Raw genomic sequence first — 22473 nt, 5'->3', positions numbered from 1 at the left:
CAAAATCGGAACTGAAAATGTTCTCGCCATGATAACGCCATAAGGTTATTGATGACTTTTGTATTAATTAAGACAATTAATTTTTAATACATACACTGCGACCTCGCCCGTACTCGTCGCACATGGGCCCGTTGACTGGCATGTGGTGATCTGGACCGCATTCGTGCACCATGCCGCCTAGCATGCTGCCGTCCATCATTATACCGCCTACCAACCCAACGCACACAATTTTGTAATTATCGTCTTTTTGTAACAATCAAAAAGAACATTATTTTCATTCAATGTAAAAGATCAATCAAAATAAATCAATCAAAATAAAAGATTTATGCAAGAACAAAACATAAATAAAGATTTTTTTTCTCGTGGATTAAAAAAGAAAATTATTTACCGAAAAATATAGTTTCATTTAATATTTTCTTAGTAATTTAAATGTACTACATTATTTCAAATTTTTTATCTAAATATTATTAAATAAGTCTATTAGTAACGCACCATTCATCGCGTTCAAGTTAGGTCCAGGCATCATACGAGGTCCCATATGTGGTCCGCCCATCATACAGGGTTTTGGCCCACCCATACCGCCCATCGGGTTGGGCATGCGCTGTGAAAAAGATCAAAGACATTATAATCAATAATAAATTATTACAATGAGAAAGGACTTATTTACGTTTAAAAAGATACATGTGTAAAATAAGTTATTGTCTTTAAAACTACCGGAAGGTATATGTAGTCATATTTTCCATATTATATTTAACAGCTTCTAAAAATTGGCAAACAAATTACGGTCCACAAGCCGGCGTTGATGTATTGTGTTGACATACATTTAGCAAATAATTTAATATAGCCCGAGCGAGGACAGAATTACAGCAGAAGCAATTAATATAGACGAAATTTTGTGTTAGGTAAACAAGTTTTCTAGAAAATATTGTCATCAGACGAGAACAAGAAATAGACGAATAGACGAGTAGATAGCCATGACTATTTTTTAGGCGACTACCTAACCAGGTACGAGAAAAATCTTAATTTTAAACGAAATACTAAAACGTTACTCACCCCCATAGGACCTCCACAGCCCCTACCCATATGCATATCGGAACACATTCCCGACTTCATATCGGGCCCACCACACGCACCCCTGATTCCTTTCATTCCACATGGTCCCATAGGACCCATTGGTCCATTAGGGCCCATTCCTGTCATCATTGGACCATTCGGTCCCATCATGCCGTTAGGTCCCATAGAGCCGTGCCCTCCCATGCCCATCCCACCTGGGCCACCCATTCCTCCCATCGGACCGCCCATAGGGCCATTTGGTCCCATAGGCCCTCCAGGTCCCATTGGTCCTGGGCCCATAGGGCCATTTGGTCCCATAGGGCCGGACATAGTGCAGCTGGGACCGGTGTTCATGCTGTTAGACATTGATACCATTGGACCGTTAGGGCCAGAAACCATGGGACCATTAGGTCCCATGCCCGACATGGGCGGGTAGGGCATATTGATATTTGCAGTTGAGTTCGGGGGATTAATATCGTTAGCTTGTTGAGGTCCTTCACCAGGCCCCTGCCCGGAGTTGCTACCGCTCTCTGGAAATAACATTTGCTGCATCTTCCTAATTGTTGCGAGCTGCTCTTCGCGGTGTGCGCGCTGTTGTGGCGTTAAATTCTCGTCCGGAATTTTTACACCCGCTGAATAAAAGAAATTGAACTTCTAGAATACAGTTCTCCAAATAACATTCCAGTGAAATGTTTTATTATAGTTTTAACATATATAATATAACATATATAAAAGGCAAAGTATGCCGACCCATTATTTTTTCACATTTTTATAAATGGGCGAGAAAAGTATATGAATGAAAAAATGGAAGTAAAATAATGCATACAGAACTTTTTTCTTATAGCAACCATAAAGTAAATTAAAACAACCATCCTTAGCTGTCAAACTTTTGACGTCAATTATAACCAAACTGGGTTGTTAGAATTTAATAAAATGAAAAATGTTGTGTAACACAAAACATTACAATAAAAATATTATAAAATCATTACTTGCTTTTTGTATTGAAAAGCAAGTAATGTTTTTATTTAAAAATCAAGCTTTGCAATATAAAAAAGAAGTTATTTTTGTGAGTCATCATTGTCTGTTAAGAAGAGATTAAAATAATAAATAAAGTGATCACTCTGAAATTCTTTGAAATACGCTGAACCGCACGCCTTATATACATCTAACTATATACCTGACTGGCAGTACAGCGATGCCAGTCTGACTATAATTATAATTTAGTTTGGACTGCTACAGGTCAAATACTTTTTACTGTATCGAATCTTTTGAGGTACCTAGTACTTAATCAATTAAAAAAAATATTTCTTTAAGAAAATATATAAGTTTGTCACAGTTCGTAATAGTACTATAGTAACTTTTGCACCGCGCTCTGGGAAAGTGCAGTAAGATGGGTGCCGAAAGAAAATTAACATGGGTATTGCCATCGCTAGCGTTGACGAAGAACTGACGGAACAGGCAATACCCTCCCTGTCTCGTCGGGCGCATACTTAAGGCGCGGTACAGCGATTTCGATAGCACTATAATGCTTACCTTTAGGTCCGGGTTGGCATTGAGAGTCTGAGGCGTCGTTCTGCGACGGCGCATCACCAGCTTCGGAGCACGGAGGCATTGGCAAAGGTGGTCCATTCGACATGCCGTTAGACATTACCGAGGGGTTTTTCTGCAAAATAGTTATTTATTAGTATTAAAAATTTGAAGAGATATCAGCATTACCTAGTCTAGCTATAAATTCTGCTACAAAGACAATATCCGATCATTTCTAAAAAAAACATTATTTTAAAGTTTTATATGTGATTATGTAGAGTGAAAAAGATATATTAACGTACTAAACTAGTAATTCAAATTGTCTACCCTTAGCTTTAACGCTCGCTTTTAAACGGTCGGGCTATGTGTCGATGGATTTACGAACGGTTTCCATTGGTAACTTGGTCACTGCTGCCTTAACTTAATATTTGGGTGATGCCTAGAGCAGACCATGTCCTCTAGCACAGAGCACAATTTATAGTCCATTGGGTTTAAGTCTGGACTAGCCGAAGGCAAATCATCAACCTTTATGGAGTCTGGAACATTTTGCTCAAGCCAAATTCGAATAGTGCGCGCCTTATGACGCGAGGCTGAATCCTGTTGGAATGTCCATACTTCGTTATTGAATAATATGTTGTTGAGAAGTTTAAATGCCGCTTGTAACACGGTATCTTGATACACTTTGGCTTAAGTTTTCACTCCTTTTTTTGCAAAAATGGAGTTTTGTAACGTCTTGGTAGGAGACACCCCACCAAACCATAACGTATGCTAGATGATGGCTTCGATAAACTTTGGCCACTACCTCGGAAGCTTCTTTAGAGCTGAGTGCATACACTCGATCATTTTGTATGTTGTAGTGCTCCTCGATTGTGAGAATTTTTCTGTGTTTTTTGTCCGCGTATCGAATTAACAGCTGTTTTGATCTTTCGCCCCTCTTTTGTTTTAGTCCCTGATTTAAGGTATGTCCTGTATCTCCGGTAAGTCCCTAGACCTAAGCCTTGTTTGGTAATCCGAGAAAGTGCCCTGCGGATTCTCGTTTCTTTGGAAAGTATTTTTCTGCTTCCTTATGGGTTCGATCCTTATTAACGGTCTTGTTTGTTCAAATAGACTGCGGTCGGCCATATCTCTTGCGGTCATCAACACACATGGTTTCAATGAACCTTTGGATGGTACAATACACAAATATTCGGCTAATCCCTAGCTTTTTCTGTATATGAAAAATGTCGGCTAACTTCTTACCTACTTTGTACAGTGCAGTTACTGCAATCCTATTCTCTTTAGTGCCCCATTCCATTTTCAAAACAAATAATTTCTTAACAAAAATATACAATAATGGCGGGAAAAAAGTATATTTTTTATCATAGAAGCTAATGTTCGAAATTAAAATAATATATTTTTTTAAATGTATATAAACAGCCAGTAGCAGAATTTATGTCTAGATTAGGTATAAAGTATAATTATTAATAATGTAAATACTTGATAACTAATTAAAATTTTTGAATATATTAATAACAAAAAAATTTAGTTACATGACGTTAAGACTGAAGTTTATATTGTTTTAATTGCAAATTGTCTTTTTAATAAAACAACGTGCTAATATTCTATGAGCTACAACAAGAAGAAAGAACGTGCAGGAAATGAGACAACAGATTATTAAAATGGATGTTTATGTAGTTGTTCCAAAAGTAAAGAAAAAGCGATAAAAATAGTAAAAACAATACATATCCTCAAAGAAACTAATTTTACAATAATAATAAGAGTCAGTGCAATTTATTAATATTCTAACCTGATCAAGCTCTATATTTTTTTTAGCTAAACATTATTAGTGTGATTTACTATAAAAATATTTATTATGTTAATTCTCACTACCAATGTTTAGTCGACACCTACAAAAGAATTTTAGATTCCAGACAATTGAGACAAATAACATTCTCAATTATTTTAAATTATGTTACTTAACTATTGCAAAAAAAATCAACACAGCTCATTCATTATTTGTAATAAGTTAGGTATATACTCACGGTGTCCCATGGCATTTCACCATCAGCACCGAGGCCGTCCATGACACCACAGGACGGGGTGCTCCCTGGAAACCCATCCATAGGACCCATCCCAGGACCCATTTGTCCCATTTGTCCCGGGCCACCCTTCATCATCATCATTTGGTTTCCAGGGCCGACCATTCTGTTGGGGCCCATCATATTAGGTCCCATGTGTCCCATTCCCGCATGACCCATAGGTCCCATATTAGGGCCCATAGGTCCGCCCATCATGTGGCCCATTTGGTTGGGACCTCCCATCATGTTGGGCCCACCGCGCATTCCTCCACGGTTTTTCGCCATAGCAAGATTATTTAACCATTGTGCGGGGCTTTGTTTGTTAAATTGGCCGATTTTGAGAGGATGTTTCTGTAAAATGATAACATATTGCATAAATTACCTAGCACTCGGCAATTAAATATGTTATAATACTTAAAGACATAGACAAAAAGCCATATTTAAAAGTTTTCAACATTAATTACATATTATTGTGGTTAGATATACTCTGCAAAGGTTCTAAATTTATAATTAATTAAATTTAAAAATACATGAAAAAATTTAACCATAATGAATAAAATTAATACTTAACACTAATGCTTTTTATACACACTTTGTTTCTATAAATTAAATTATAAATCACCTCAAGATATTTCTTAGTGTTGGGTTGAGCGCAGTGATAAGCTATGATGGAGTGATGTTGGCCCGATATCACTGCATCTGCACTCTTATTGGCCAACATTGTTGAAAACACGAAGATTTGACTTTGCTGCTTGGGAAAAAGGAATGATTTACTTTACTCTTTTAATAAATTTGCATAAAGATATTATACATTTATTAAAAACATGCACAGTACATTAGTAAATAGACTTTAAATGATTCTAGAATATAAATAGCGACACAAAACCGGTTCTTTAATTGAATGATTAAATTATTTTTTAATAACTGGTCATTACTTAAGACTAACACGGTGAAGTTTATTTATTCTAAAAATGTATTGATAGTTAGCTGTCGAAGCAAAAATAAAAAAAAAGTCTTTTGCTAATAAAAAAACTTGACAAAGTTTTAAATTTTTTTTCTGTTTTTGTTAAAACAAAATGCAAAAACTTTTTCTTTCCCAGATCACAGTGTAAATTAACACCAGGGACTGGTTCATGTATAATATAACATTAGAATGAATATATAATCATATTTTTACTAAACTCTTACAGCTTAAGCAATATAGAACACTTTACATTTTTAAAGTAACTGCATATTAATAAGACATTAACTCAAAAAATATGTTACTAATTTTTTTCTATTGAACTACAACAGACCACTATCTTTTGACACAGCATGTCAGTAACGGCAATTAGTGTAGAAATAATACAGTACCTCCATACTGCCAGCTTGCTTGCTGATCACGTTTGCGGGCAACGTTTGTGCCTCACTAGACATGGGCCCCATGGACACTCCGCCCATATTACCTCCGCCGAGTCTGCACGAGCCGAGGCCTTCGTTGCTCGGATTACGGCAATTCTGATTTCCATCCTGTCAATTAAAAAATAGTATAGAATATACCAATAAGTCAAACAAACAAAATTATTTTTTTTATATCTTTATACAATATGAAATAACAGGCCAGGATCTGCAAATGCGTTGTCACAGGCACAAGTAACAATTTCTTCTAAACACTGTTATGACACTGACTTCAATGTTACCATCAAACACATCATAAAATCATTCAGTAGTAGAAAAAGCTCCTTCAACTCATTTCTTAAACATGCACATGCCAAAAAAAATGTATTAAAATAGTAATTTCTCAAAGATCGATTAAAATTTTATAGTTCATTTTTTTTAAATAATGAATTTATAAGAAAAATATTTACTCTGTATTATTTTTCAAATTGGAAACAATTTGGGGTGTTGGAAATAATACAATGTTCTTGAAAAGCATATATTGTAACTATATAGCATAAATAGATGTCATGTTATAATCAGCGATAGTTACATGGTAAACCGCACTCCCCCTCCTCACCCAATAACAAGTCTACTCACAAGCCACATGCGAAAAAGATTCAAGGTATATTACTTTTTTTACCTGCAGGTTCCCTGTCGAACCTCTTAGGCCGGTCTGTGGATCCAATATATCATTCGAGTCGGATGAAAGCCGTTCTGACTTCAAAGAACCAGGGCCACCCATCTCGCAAGATGGTGACTTGGTGGGGTCACCTGAAATGTACATTTTTTTATTACTTTTAACGCGATAGTAATGAGACAGAAGAGAGTTTTAAATAGAATTACGTAAAATTATTTGCTATATTTCTCCATATGGGAAGTATAAGTTAATTCTTGCCATGCATTTCAGCTTAGCTATGATTGTCACTAAAATTGATAAGGAAACCGTCATCATATTAACCGTAGAACGAACACACTTGGACATGGACCGCGCTCACAGATGTCTTATAGGTCTGTCATAAATGAGCCAATTCAAGCTGCTTTTAATATGTGTATTGGTGAGCGCAGTTGTTATTTCTAAAATATTCGTAAGATGCCCATCGTTCGTGAATATTTTTCACTCAATCGACTCTAACAGGAAGAGAGTAGGGACTAATCTAAGCATCAATACCACTATGGCATAGATTCAATTACATAAATATGTAGATAAGAGGTAAAAACACCAGGACCCCGGTCCTCCTGGCTAATCCGCTATTCTTCGTGGAGCAGTGCATGCTAAGTACAAACCTATCTGAAAGGCCTTTGCCCAGAAGTGGATGTTTTACTTTGAAACGACGATGATGATTTATTACATTTTTTACTTTAATCTTAAAATGTATAATTACATTTTTATACCTGTGTTTTCATTAGTATAGAATATATGTATATCCAATAGTCATAATAGAAACTTTTTACCTAAAATAACGCTATTTACGAATAGTGTTATTGCCCTGCTTATACTTCAGATTTCTTTGATATCATCAAATAGGCGTCCTTGGATAACACTTACACGTAAATTATAAAACAAGTTTTCTATTTAATTCGCATGTTTACTCAAGAACACGATAACTTATTGCAAATAACGGTAACTCTTCACTTCGTCTTTAGCGATACCTCCTGTATATTACAATGCAGTTCTGCACAGATTTCTGTAATAGAGTCATTTGCCCTCATCGTAAGACTAAAAAATATATGACTTATTAGCCCAGTACGTAACAAAGGCTAGACAACTGAAAACAATGGTTTAGATATTATTAAGATGTGTGTTAATAAAAATGAATGGTTTAGATATTATTAATCCAATTTAAATCAACAAATTATATATTTTTTTTAATGTTCAATTTCTAAGAGTTTCTTTAAATGTTTTGAAATATATAGATAAAACTGTAAATAACTTTCCTAATTCAATGCAAAGTTTATGTCAATGACAGAGTAATTTCAATTCTTTTGTTAATATTGATTCGATTAATTAATTAAATCATACTATGTTGATTCCATAAAATAAATGTGCTGTCAAATCTAAATATTAATCGTCATATGTTTATGGGTTCTCTTATTGAAAGCAAGAAAAATGTTTGTTATAGTCCAACCGGAACCGCTGTAGCGTGCGTTAGGTATAGGTAGTATTATAGTACACAGAGGACACTGCTGCCCATCTTCTGGAATCGTGTTTGTGAGCAATGGCAATACTATATAATTCATGTACAAAGTTTGAATTATAAAAGATTGTATCCTGGCAATCGAGCCCGCGACGAATGTAAGTCTTAGTCGTCTACCGCTGGGATACCACAGCTTCAGTACTGACCAGCGGTAGACCAGTCTGTATTGAGTTTTTAAAGGAAGTGATGGAATTACGTTATTTATAAAGATTATTACCAATTATATTACACATTAAATATTGTTAAACGTTTTCGCAAGAATCCTTGAATTTTTTATGACTATAAGCATTAATTTAATTAAATATAATTTCAACCAAAGGAGGCGTTGTGTCTAAAAACGTAATATTTCCTCTAAAGGTTTAAAACAGTGGACGCTAAGAATACATTATAAACAGTGATGGTGATGTTGGTTCATTAGTAACGGCATTTTTTTATGAAATAATTTTTGAGAATAGAATGCGCGAGTGAGACAGCAAACTGCTCCTCCTACCTGTACAGGTATACACCGAAAATAGTTCCTTTTGTTAATTTTTCTTTATCTATTAGGAACACAACGTTCAGGTAACTACGAAACATATCTTACAATATCCCACGATGCCTAAAAACAGTCTACGACCAATATGTGGACCAGTGACGGCTGACGGCGTTGAAACGTGGTTTCTTACTCTAGGCTTTATTGGCAAGCTTACAGTCGCCTTGTGAGCCATGGAAAGGGCTAGGCTTGAGATTTCTATACTAGATCGAATTCGGAGATTTGTAGACAAACAAAAGTAACCAACATAGAAGGCAGCGAATTGAACAGGTCTCACAGTGCGCAGATCATCACCGGTGCTTTAAGACAGATAAGCGTAGAAAGTCTATAAGAGTAGGACGTCAATTAAAAAAGGTGAACTGATGTCCATGTTTAATGCCGTCGAAAGACGCTGGATGCATGGCACTTCTGACCTTTGTCAACGCAAATCAAATCTTTTGGGAAGGCCTTTGTCTTAAAGCTTTGTCTTACCGCTAAAATTATATTTAAAATTATTTTTTCTCCCATAGATCACTTTACGCAAATATACATACGAATATGGTTATATTTTTAAAACAAATTTATGCGTGCATCTATATCAATTGTACTATTACACGACAGTACAACTGAGGACCATTACGAAACAATTGTTTCCGGTTGGATTTAAGATTACAGCGGCACAAAAATTACATTAGCGAATAACCAATGACGAGCCAATGTCAAACCAGAAACGTCTGTTATTAAATAAATGACACAAAAAATACAACATACGACATTCAAAATATTGTGACAATTTAGAAATTTACTGTGCGTGTTTATTTTTATTGCACAATGTTATCAGTTATTAAATTACAGTAGTTATGTTAAGGAGTCTTTATATATACATTTACACACATACATCAACAATTGGTAAGATAAAAAACTACAAAAGTAACTAAACATAATACAATTAAAACTATATATAAATGAAAAAGTATTATATAGTGATTCAGAGCCCATATATATTCACAAATAAATGTGTAGTAGTCCGGCAGTAGAGAACCGAGACTTGCATTCGTAGGTCGTGGGTTCGAATCCCGGGATACAATCTTTTATAGTTCACTCTTTAGGCATTAATTATATAGGATTACCACTGGTGACAAACAAGTTTCCAGAGCATGTGCAAACTGCGATCGCAAACGATGCCGTTTTAATAGTTGTACAATACATTAGTACTTTAAATGTAATAATTAAGTACTTGACGAGAAAAAGTTTTCATGCGTAAAGATAACTTTACCTAATATTAGACGTACTGAAACCAATTTACAATTCAATAACGACGTAATATAAGTTTATTCCATACTGTTATATTTCTTTTTTAATCTAAGACGTAAATTTAGAGGAGAATCATGTTTGGGATTTATTAAAGAAGATATGTTCCAGAAGTAATGCAATTAAAAATCTGTCATTTGACAGATATGTCAGCACACCGCAATCAGTCTGTTTTAAAATTTTTGTCCTATGGGTTACTTTAATGAAGTAATGCTGACAACATACAATTTTGTAATAACTACGCAAGAGAGCTATTTGTATTTGTTTTATTTGTAATCTGTAATATGTGCGCTAAAGACTCTACAGGAAAAGTCTTCGATATTCATTTTGTACTGATAAAGCTACGCGGGCCGTAAAACCTAAGGGATCAAATAGAAAAGATCACTCGAGAAAATAACCATAGTTACAATTCAACTTCTTACATATAATATACTCGTACCTGTACGTAATAAAACAGCAGCCTCCTAATAAGTTAAAACACGAGATACGCTACCTTAAAATAAGTTTTAGACTAAACGCCTTCTGGCTCCCGCCCATTCGAATATGAAGCATCTCCAAAAACTTCTTGGACAGCATTGTAAGTGAGGTCAAATTTTTTTTTGGCGATTTTTCTTAAGGCGACGCATTGTCAATTCCTTTTAGTACCGACTCATAAATGTTTACGAAGCGGAGACGATTCTAAATTCATCCATACTTGTAACTTTCTTAAGGTTTTTTTTAGTACAAATGACGACTTACCGTCACTGTCCATAAGGCCGTCGATCTCAGTCTTGATACCGTCCACGCCGAGCTCTGGGTTACCGTCGTCCGTCCCCTGGGTGTGGGGCTCCAACTTGACCCTGTGCGCTGGCTCCTCGGGCTCTTTTTTCAACGCCGCCGGCGTCGGCAGCGACGCGGATGGCGGCCGAGAACCATGACCTTCATATATTACATTAACAATTAAAATACTAAATAAATCCTTACCCTACCTATATATCAACTAAAACCTTTTAAAAAATGAGTAGGCCAAATACTTAACAGTACTTTCTATACATTACAAATCTTTTCAGAATGATCGGTTATAGACGTAAACACTTTAAATGTGTAAATAGGCTCAATTGCTGTTAATTATTGTATGGTAGACTTATCCAAAAACCACTGATTATAAAAATAATAGATAACGTTATGATAATAAAGTCAAAAAAAGCGTTTTAAGAAGTTACAGGCACGCATTCCAATAGAAAAAAAATTAATGTAACTCATTTCCGAGCGATCACTTTATACGGGTTTATAGAAAACAAGTGCAAAAGGTTTTTTTTACAAACTAGATAGACACATCTCTTTAAAGCTTTACACCTATATCCTATATAATTTAAAGCATAAGTGATGTGATCAGTGGTTTGATGATGGTGATTTTTTCACTACAATTTAAAAAAAAACTTTCACTCTAATTTTATCACTATCGTTTGATTTCCGCGTACAACATAAAAAAATTGTTTTGATACTACGTTGATTTATTCATTTATGGATCATTTACAGTGATTTCTGAACGTCACGAGAAAAATGCTAGAAGAGCCCAATATGATAGAAACTAGAATCAGATTGAACTCCTGTAAGTCATTCTTCAAGTTAAGGCTACGAGGATTCCAAAGGTGCCCTGTTATAAGAGCCCATAAAAACACAGATGGGTGGTTTTTGTGGTCAATTTTGCAATATCCTTAATACAATGGTTAAAGAATTCATTAATATCATAATTCATAATATGCCATAATTTAATATAGATAATGTTTCAAATGATATTTAATTAAAACGTACATAGAGAATCTGTGGTGTACGAAGAACAAAATATTTGTCTTTTTCTTTCCGCAAGAGTTTTTCGACAAAATCTCACGATTCCTCGCACGCCGAGTCGATGGCAGTTGTAAACGACCCATTTCCAGGTAATATTACACAAAGGGATTCAATACAGTAAAATAGTTTGATTTTTTTACTCGATGGTTATAAAGCCTATTATTACTTTTGTTATTCTATTAAAGAGCTCTAAATTTCTTTTTTAGTTTTAGACAAATCCTCTACAGGAAAGTAAAGATGTTTACATATTGGAAGCATGCCTTACTGCTCGCGCAGTAACAGTTCCAAAACTATAAAAGGTTTTAAAAAAAATAATCTTTGCGCAGGATTAATAAAAAAATTATCTGTAAGCGAACCTGATCGCCATCTAGTGGCAGTGGGGAATGCACATAGCACATAGAACGGCTGGTCGCTGGTGTTAATAAAATAAGGCTTTGGAGTGGAGAACACAGACCCCAAATGCATGCGCTCCTATTCTATTGGAAATCTATAGAGGTGGCCTAAGTCCAGCAGTGACATCCTACGGCTGGAATAACGACGATGATAAATAATTTATGATTAGATAAATAGCTTCTTCAATATTTGTAAAATGAATAATTATTTTTATATCTGTGATTCTTTGACTTTTATTAATTTGATTAAAATTAAAACGCCCTTTATTTTTTTTAACGTCATATTGGCCATGTCTGAGCTACTTAAGGAATTGTCCATTAATCTTTTATGAATCATTACGGAAGACGTAAAGATTAATTAATTGATTGCTTTTTGTACTAATCACACAGCATAACTGGAACGATTTTTATTATCTCATTATAGTAATTATAACACCAAGGATGAATTGAGCGTTATTTATAAACGAAGCCGTGCAGTAAAACTAGTCTTAATATTGTCAAAACGAGTGCCCTCTCACACGTATCATTAGTTTGGACGTGTCCATTAGCTGGACAATCAATAAGCATTGTTGTAAACACGGTATCCATCGCGAGACGAATTGATTACTCGCATCACTGACAAGCTTTGCTTTCACCGTCGCACCATATTTCTATAATTTCTTTTATATCGCCTCATGATTTCGAGGCTACGTTAAGAAATATTTCGGAATGCTTATACGCGGAGATTTATTGGTTGCTAATGAATGTTGTGGCTCGACGTCGAGAGTACATTTTAAACAAAAAAAAAGGTTTATGAATTAACATATATGTTACCTCATGTCTTTGGCATTTTTCAATGGATTTGTATTATTTTTAAAGACGTTTCAATGTAGTCTTAAATTAATTTAATGGGAATCTTCTGTAAAAACAATATATATCAATAAAGGAAATGTTGAGGCTATTAGTTTAAAACAACTTATTTTTTGGTTCGATAACTTATTTCATAGATAGATAAGAAGTTGAGTATGAGTATAACAACCGTGATATTAAGTTTAAAATATTATTAGAACTATACCTAAATACAGTCCTAATACAAACAGTAAACATATACTTATACCGTTTAATACACGTGAATCGTTCCCATAAAAACAATATTTTCGTTACCCCGCAGTCTAAATTTTATTCAAATATATGACTACTATATTCGGCGAACTAGAGTTACTACAGCGCTATTCCAGTCGCATTTTTTAAGCAAGTGACAGAGACAAAGTGAGATAGTAGGCGTTAAAAATTGTAGAGAAACCCTTCCGCTTCGTGAACTCAGTACCGACGAAACTGTAAAAGCCCTAGGGCTAACAGCACTAACGTCATCAGAGAAAAAGCAAGAGAAAGAATAAAAATCTTTACTTGCGGCTACTTTTCTATACATGTTCGAGTTATCATAGTTCATCAATCGTCTCAGTTGACAATATTTTCGTCCTAGTGTCAGGGATGCAGGGTTTTCTCATGAACTTAACATAGTGGTTTAAGAAACACCAAGTTACAGGGGTCAAAGGACGAACCGCCAAAAGTCATAAGATAGTAACAATCAACATTAGAGTAAAAAAAGCACCTGCACCGTACAAGCGATAGACGCGTGTGAACGCATCCTTAGCTCGTTACGAGTACCCAAACACAAGTTGTGTTTTTTCTGTTATTACCTCTGTCCGGCGAAGTATAGCTGCGGTACTTCTGTAGTTAAAACAGTAATACAAGTGCAATATCATTTTAAGATTTAAATAAGAGCGTTCTTCTTCTAACCACTACGATCACCCCGGCTGGTGTCTAACTCGGCTGCAGTCGGTTCGAAATCGGAACTATGAGTACCAGAAACTGTTTCGACTCTGGATCAGCAGCCCGCCTACTGTGTGAGCGGTAGGTAGTGGTCATTCGTATCGGATTCATAGTGGCTATATAGTTAACTCTAGACATCGAACATGTTCGTTGGCCTGGTTTTTGTGTGGTCAGGGGTTTGGAGTCGCGCGGATCGAGTGGTCATCGCCACCGGTACTGCGAACGGGCCGCATGGTGGGTGATCGCACGGTTAGGAGCGACCTTTAAAGGTAACTTGCTGGCTGGCAACCGGCGAGTTACTTCAGCTCAGGTACTGTATATGCAAGATAATACCTACGGCAGCCGATTGTTGTTTACGCTAGATCCCGTAATGAAAATTGGGAAGTGAGTGTCCAATAACCCCAGTGGAATATGGAAACCAACTTACCTAGCGTCCCGAGAGCAGGCGTACGGGGTATGAATGTGCCTTCCGATTCCATAACCTGTTTGGAGAGTCAGGTAGTGCGTAAGCGTACGAAACACACCTTAATGAGTACTGGTGTCGGAGACGGTGGAGGCAAGACCTATCGTTAATAGATACCTGCCCTCTGGCGAGTGTACTGTACACATTAGTGTAACGATGTAACGATTTGGAACTTTGGGAACAGTATCATCAATAAATTAGGAATGGGTGAAAGAGGGCATCACCACTACGGTCATCAATATATTTTTAATTTGGTTTACTATTGCTGCTTCGAATTCAAATTCGAACGCCAATTTGAATTAGGAACCTTACTGTTAGGTAGTCGTAGCGTTTGTGTTTGGGTCAATCACTATTGTATTTAATCTCTATAATAAACACCATAGATATTACATTTATCTTTCATTTCCCATCAAGAAGTAAGAAATGAGTGCAGTTAAATACGTAATAATGCTTTAATATACCAGGTGATTTCTAACCGCCAACCGCACTAGGCGTACACGAAATAGTTGCATGGTTAATATAAAACAATTTTACATATATCGGTTAGGAATCTAGAATTATTGGTAAATGAAGGTAACGAAGAATGAATGTACATGAAAAACTAGTCTTTTATTTTACTAAGGGAGAGACTTGCATTCTAATATCAGTGATATCAGCTCATTAATTGAAGGAGGTCAAATTTATTCATTTCTATATACAACTCCTTGAAAGAAGTACGATATCTTTTTTAAAATAAAATCATCAAATATTACAAAAAATTATTTTCGATTTAAATGTCTTAAAAAAATATATGTCCTAAGACTAATTTTAATGTCATGAGTTCAAACAGAACTGATATACACCTAAGTTTTTTGCTAAAAAAAACCGCGATTGATCCGTTCGAGGATACATTCTAAACGGGATCACGATTTTCAATAACGAAAAAAAGACTGAAGAGAGAATGAATTACCTAATCTTGAGTTTATATTTAAATTCTCTGTAAAGTGTGAATTTAAGATCATTTACTTTTAATTCAATGACTTCTAGTGTATTTTGCAAATAGCAACAGATAAACAATTTTCTACTCTTACATAAATTAGTGCCATCTATTAGCAGCACTAGAAATTAACTACATCAGCATTAGGTGATACTTAAATAGAATAACCTAAAGTGATGCAGCTAGACATATTTACATTAGTCGCCAATAATTAACATCTTTAATCAGTACATTATTATATTTTTGAAAAAGAAGAGCATTTATTGAATTAGTTAATTTTATTACAGGTTTTTGCAAAAATGGTAAACATAAATTATTTTTATACCACATTTATTTAAAGAACAGGGTCATTATCTTATAAAAAAGACATATACAAGAATCTTTATATTCATAACAATTTATTATTTTTTTCACTCCTCAATGGCATCCTTAAATCAGAGAGCATAAGTAGTATTGAGTGACAAATCATGAAGCGCTCTTTTCTTAAGACTTGAATTCAATAACAACACCACAGAACTTCCGCCTAAGAAACATAAGAGCTATGGGGTCATCAAATCCATTGGAATAAGTAATGAAACAACTAAAGCAGAGGTCAGCTGTCACAACTTAGGAAAATCTCAAGCTTAATTACACATCATACAAATCAATTATCTTGGAACAACATTGCATGTCTCTTTTGTAAATTTACAATTTTTCAAATCAGATCACTGCAGGCTTTACTGTTGGGAAAAATATAGGCTCCACAGTAGAATCATAGTGGCCTTGGCGGCCTTACCAAAGACCCATCTCTGACTCTATCTACATATGTGAAAACTTAATGGTAACCTAGCCGGCCTAATAAAAAAAGTTAAATACCTGGTTCCGCAGGGTCGTTGGGTTCGTCCTTGATGCGGGCGCCCCCGCCCTTCTCCTTCTCCTTGATCATACCCCTACGTGCCTTCGCCAACTTGACTGCAAGAAAATAGGGTATATGTTTATAGTATTATAAATACATAAAACAGTTGTTCATCTCTAAAGGATAATGTGTAATAAACATAAAGCAGTGATCTCAATAAATTGTTTCTTTTACTAGCATAAAAGTTATGGTTAAAGAATTATTTGATTAAAAAAAAATATTAAATGTTGCAGATAAAGAAATTTGATAAAATATGTAAAAACCTTATTAAGTCACATATTTTGTGATTAACAAGCTAAATGTTATCTCAATAAAGAGAAACTATTTCTATTTAATGGTGCATTATCAATGTATAAACAAAGTGGTACAATCATTGACAAACTTTACTTGCATTGTAACTATCATTTAAATTAATTTTATTCTTAATTTTTTTATAGAAGTTACTTAAACTCTCATCAAAATAACATGTTTAATTATTGCTTTTTAAACCATTCAAATAATAATTTCTTGTAATAAAATAATGAAAAAAAAAGTTATAGACATTTATTTCTACACAATAATACAAGCATAGCAATATTTTACTTGCATTCTGGTGTTAAATCATTGTGCTAACTCATTATGTACTAATAACAAAGGGTAATTTTATTTATAATGTAAAACAGGTTCCATTGAGAGCCATCTGTAGATGAAAAAAATATTAATTACATTTTCCTACACTTACATGGTGTATACTTTTGAATGTTTTGATTTCAAGGATATTTTTTTAACTGCTTTTAAGTTATTACCTAGTAAATATTCTGATAATAAATGATAAATTTCATCCTATTTTCACTTAGTTAAAGATAAAAAATTTAGCCCCTGCATTTGTCTGGTCACTGCCAGTAATTGTCTAAACACTAAAAATATTTTGAAATATTTTTATAGACTAATATCATTACTACTTTTGACATGTTCCAAAATCCTTATTTATGATATATATTTGCACATAAAACCATTATGTGGAATTATATATTAGAAAAATATTAGTATTTATTAGCATATTTTAAACAACATACATTATCTGCAAGCATCAAAATATTTTCTATTTATCTCCATTACAAGCATTTCTATTTTCATTGCAATGATTTGACTATCATTGTCAGTTCTTTGTGTACAATACTAATGAATCCCAATAAATTCTAAAGATTCAGTAACTTGCTCAGATTTAAATGTTTCAAGTAATTTTATTGTACAAATTTCTGTGAAATAGCCAATTCAACATCACAAAGACCACTTATCTGGTATTGTATTTTAAAATTTCCAAGAGTAGTAACTTAACAAATGTTACAAAAAACGTTCACGATATCTATGCACATATTCTAAATTTAAATCTGACAATTTTGATTTTTTAATAAAGATTAGGAAGAGCAATATTGTTTGATAATAGCATATTGAATGCAAAAGTGGTGGCAAATCCTTTTCAAACAATTAAGAAATCCTTTATTATTTCTAAACATCTTTAAATGATCATCCGTGAATATGTGCAACCAATTGGAAGACAAACTGCATAATCTTTCTACAGCAGACTAAGATTTGAGATTTGAAGAAATTTATAACCACATGCAAAACACTTCTGTCACATAATAGAGAGAAAATAAATAAATTCTGTCAATATAGTGACATTGGGCATAATATTTTCCCAGTGTTCCCATTACTATTTATTACATTTGCTTTAATGCTTTCTAAATGGCTCAATTATATCATAGTTGCATAATATCTTAAATGTCATCTCTGAATAATTTACCAAAAAATCAATTGATTTTTATCACTTACATAATTGCAGACTAGATATCAAAAGGTTATTGATAATAAGATTAATTATATAAAGACATGTTAACCATTGACTTTTATCAGAAAATGCATTGTTTTGTGATCCCCCTTTTCATCATTTGTCATTTGATAATACCATTTAAGTTACTGATATGCTAGTTTAAATCTTGAAACATAAAATCAACAAAGAATTATATTTATATATATTATTAAAGCTTTTTTAATCAAATCTATACTTGAGTCATATGATTTTATTATGCAGTTGGATTATTAGAGAAAAAAAATACCAAAAATAAATTAAAATGTAATTTGGAGTATCTTAATTCATTCTAAATAAGTGTATAACAGGTGGGTGAGTTTGCTCTTTGTGGTTTAGTCTCTCATGATGATAATAAAAATTATCTCTCCTTGAACCTTTAGTATACTAAAGTCACACTGAAATAAACTTTAATTCAATTTATATTAATATTACTAAATTAATGATATTTGTGAAGTATTACTAATTAAGAAGTAAAAAAATGAAGAAAAATATTGTTAGAAAATTTTAAGTTAAATTTCTTATGAAATATTTAAAATTTAGTTCAAAATAATCCTAATCCAACAAACAGAATTACAGGAAATAAGTACAATAAGCCAATATAAAAAAAGGTAAGAGGTTTATATTGTTTAAATTATATTACCATGCTTTTTTAGATTGCTTGTCGAGTAAAGAAACTAATACTTAACCAGTGGGTATGTTTATTAAACATAAAAACTATTAAGTGAATAACAACTCATATTTAATTCATTTTAACTATTATAAATTTAATCTAAAAAAAGAAACAAATTAATTAATTAAACTAATTTAAAATAAACTGAAAGTGAATATAAAATGTTATATTATATAAACATTCTCCAAGTATTCAAATTCTTCTTTAAAAATAATGATTAGTTGTTTTGCATTTTATCAAAATTTATAGAAGCACAGTTCATTTAGAAAAAAAAATCAAGTATAACATTTAAGTCAAAAGAATAGCATTTCAGTATTTCAATTCCAATTAATAAATAACTTTAATACTAAAATTTAAGAAAATGGTTCAATTGATTTGGTAACATGAACTGTTTTAAAGCTAACATAAATTAGCTTATTTATACATATTATTCTATATAACAATCATTCATGCCTTAATTAGTTCATAATTTTAATATATTCTTAGCTATACCTAACTTTTCTACCAATATACTATTTAAAAAAAAAGCTTCAATTTAGTTAAATCTCAAATTTTCGAAGCTAATTACAGGAAGAAATCATGGTTTGTCAAGATTTGCATGCAAATTATTTGCAAATGAAATATCATAAGCACGAAATAAGAATAAAAGGTTACCATTGATAGAATCATGTAAACAGAAGTGTAAGGTCGTTGTATACATACAACACGACCAGCCGCGAGGATTTCGTCACAGGCGAAATAATTGGCACATGTCCCACAAATCCACGGCGCGGCACTTCATTACAAGAATGTCATTATGCTGCAGCAAACGATCGAGAAATTATTATAAATAGAGATCTCAGAGAACCTTGGACGGGAGACGCTAGCGGCGCTCCGCGGGCCCGAGCTTCGGCCGGCCGCTGCTGGGCCCTGATCGTTTCCAGATATTCAATTAATTTCAAAATGCGCCGCGAACGCCATAAAAATCGAGGTTTACTCTCCATACATAAACAATGAGATAGGTCGGGTGTAGACTAGCGCGAAGCACACCAAACGCACGCTTATTATGGCCGATTTATTGCTAAAGGCACGCCGTATAGACGAGACGACATCGTCAGAGAAAGCGTCTAACAATAATTTATATCATTCGTGTGATCTAATTAAGGTATAACGATGGGTATGCAACAAGAAACAAAAAATCGGGACCGCTGACATTTTTGTTTATGGTACATCGAGGAGACGAGATCCAGAATCCACAAATAGCAAGCGAACGTACATGATTACCGCCTCCTGACGGACTCACTAGCACTCGATAACACGAAACGCACTGTTTCTTCACATTTATGTAAGTTTCATCGTTAAAATACACTCATATAATTAATTTCTCTCTATCAGCATTTAATACAAATCACCACGCACACACAACACAACATACACAATATATGTACACTAATACACATGGGATGGATACTTCTCACAAATTTCCTTTTCTACACAAAAACAACAAAAGTGTGAGAACTGTAAGATATCCGTTCGGTTACGCGTATTAGCATGGACTTGATTGTATGACACAGTGTTTGTATTTAGAAGATTAAATAATAAACGTTGCAATGCCATTTTAAAAGCATTATTGTTATAAAATAATAAATATACTTAAATTAAAATCAGAACAATTGTAATTAGTTTAATCTCTCTTAATTTAAGTTTTTTTTCGTAAATTAACATAAAAGTAAAAAAAAAATTAAGAGGATTTTTTTCATTAATAATTAGCAATAGTAATATGATAATATAAGTTACACGTAACATTAACAACTAAGTTATTAATCCATCGTAGTTCCAAGAATTCTTTTTTATATTTGTATTTATTAAATAAGGTTTGTAAATTATTATTTATTAACAAAAAATAATAAAATTTACAATTTCAAATAATTTTTAATACAAATTAAAAACATTTTAAGTAAAGTTATTTTATTATTGGAAAAAATTTTATTCAGAAAACGTATTAAGTTCTTAAAAGTTTGACAGTTTTTTTGTGTTTTTTCCAAAATTTTAAATAATTTGTTGAAAAACATGTCGTTTATAGAGAAATAAAATCTGGTTATTTCTTATTACGCCATTTCCCAAAACGAGTACTTATTAATATAACTAAAATAAATATTAATTACTTTTAGTTCTTTTCTCACCGAAGCAATAACAGAAATCATACGTGTAGGTTTAATACTTTTAAGAAACATTAAAAGAAGTTATAGGGAAATTATTGGTAAAACAAGCTGAAGTTGTATCCGAAAATATGCAATTTCCAAAATAGAAACTTTGAGAAGTCTGTTTCTTCCATGGTCTACTTGTGACAAAAGTGTAATTGTCTATGATCGATTTTAATTTATTCAAAATGGATTCACGAATTATTCCTATGATTAGACAAAATTTTACTTGTTTAAAAAAATATAATTATTAAATTAAACATATCATGTATCAATAAACTGTATACATGATCCTACTGATAGTTATTTTTAAAAACTGTTTTATTCTCAGAAGTGTTATAGGATTAGAATAAATTTTAATGATTCTTATAAAATTATTTTCATTGACCCTTAGTACTAATATCATTAAATTATTACGAGGGGTAATATATTGTTTCTAAATTCACAATTTTGTTAACAAATGAAAGAGACGAACGTGCAGAAATGTTTTATTTACTAAAAATTTATTGTCATACATGTCTCTGTAATTATCTAGGGTTCCTAGGTTAGTAAAGAAAGTGACTGCTGTTACCATACTATGGTCTATAGCCATTTTAGTTCGACATCAATCGTTGAGAAAAGTGAACATAAATGCTGAAATATGCGTCTCCACTGTACAAACGACAAATTTAGACTGACATCTTATTTTTATGTAAAAGCATATTTAGCCTGTTATTACTAACTAAAGAAACAATTACATATTCTATACGATTATTAACAGATCAATATTAAGAGAACGGGGTAAGGTAATATTTTATAAATTAATTCTAGTTGGCGAAAATCTCGCTTCTACGAGTAACATAAAGGTTATTCAAGATTAAAAACTAGCGTTGTCTATGATTATTTTATGCTGAAGGGAGGAGGGTCGGTAGATTTCGCTTCGCTGTCGTCTAAAATTGTTTAAGTGATTCGTGACGCACTCGTTTTAAATGGATTGGATTAAGTGATATTGTTTGGTGCTTAAACCGTATTCCTGACGCTTCAAGAGTCTTGTGCCTGGTGCTGCTGATTACATTCCGACCGCTCCCAGTGCGTAAAGTACGTCGTCAGTAACCAAGTATTTCTCATGCCGTTTGTACTACTTATAGTAAGGGGCCGTGTGATAGTAAAAGCTGTTGGAAAGTGCATTCATAGAAATAAAAAAAACCTATCTCACGTTCTATTTATCATAGAGCAGTATTCCTTGGTAATGGAGTCTTCAATATAACGTTTAGAGCCATTTTTAGTGTGTGCTCACTCGGTGATATTTACGTGTCTGAATTAAAATAAAAGTGAATAAACGGAGGATTCTTTC

General features: G+C 33.3%; 2 protein-coding genes across 6 annotated transcripts in view; one reads left to right on the top strand and one right to left on the bottom strand.

Moving 5' to 3' along the window:
- The window catches only part of LOC137925189 (protein BCL9 homolog), a 30151-nt gene extending 9718 nt beyond the window's left edge, over positions 1–20433 (bottom strand). For 2 of the 5 annotated variants that reach the window (XM_068768590.1, XM_068768591.1), the window contains exons 1-11: positions 19615–20191; positions 16402–16497; positions 10812–10991; positions 6688–6827; positions 5991–6146; positions 5260–5385; positions 4602–4988; positions 2587–2716; positions 1054–1685; positions 493–601; positions 95–207 (exon numbers count right to left, since the gene is read on the bottom strand). In XM_068768590.1, coding sequence (XP_068624691.1) covers positions 95–207; positions 493–601; positions 1054–1685; positions 2587–2716; positions 4602–4988; positions 5260–5385; positions 5991–6146; positions 6688–6827; positions 10812–10991; positions 16402–16497; positions 19615–19660 — 2115 coding nt within the window. In that variant the 5' untranslated portion in view covers positions 19661–20191. Of the gene's footprint in view, positions 1–94; positions 208–492; positions 602–1053; positions 1686–2586; positions 2717–4601; positions 4989–5259; positions 5386–5990; positions 6147–6687; positions 6828–10811; positions 10992–16401; positions 16498–19614; positions 20192–20215 lie in introns of those variants that run through there. The other 3 variants (XM_068768593.1, XM_068768592.1, XM_068768594.1) reach the window with 3 other exon arrangements.
- Positions 20434–22045: 1612 nt separating this feature from the next.
- Positions 22046–22473, top strand: part of p120ctn (adherens junction protein p120) — a 96001-nt gene continuing 95573 nt past the window's right edge. Inside the window, exon 1 of the mRNA XM_068768603.1 lies at positions 22046–22217. The gene's annotated coding sequence lies outside the window, so the exon portion shown is untranslated. The remainder of the gene's footprint in view (positions 22218–22473) is intronic.

Source organism: Battus philenor, unplaced genomic scaffold (genome assembly GCF_028537555.1).
Source record: "Battus philenor isolate CCGP_79_NKW_IND1 unplaced genomic scaffold, ilBatPhil1.0.hap1 SCAF_26, whole genome shotgun sequence".
In the NCBI taxonomy this organism is placed as follows: Eukaryota; Metazoa; Arthropoda; class Insecta; order Lepidoptera; family Papilionidae; genus Battus; species Battus philenor.
This window is presented reverse-complemented; position numbering and strand designations above follow the sequence as displayed.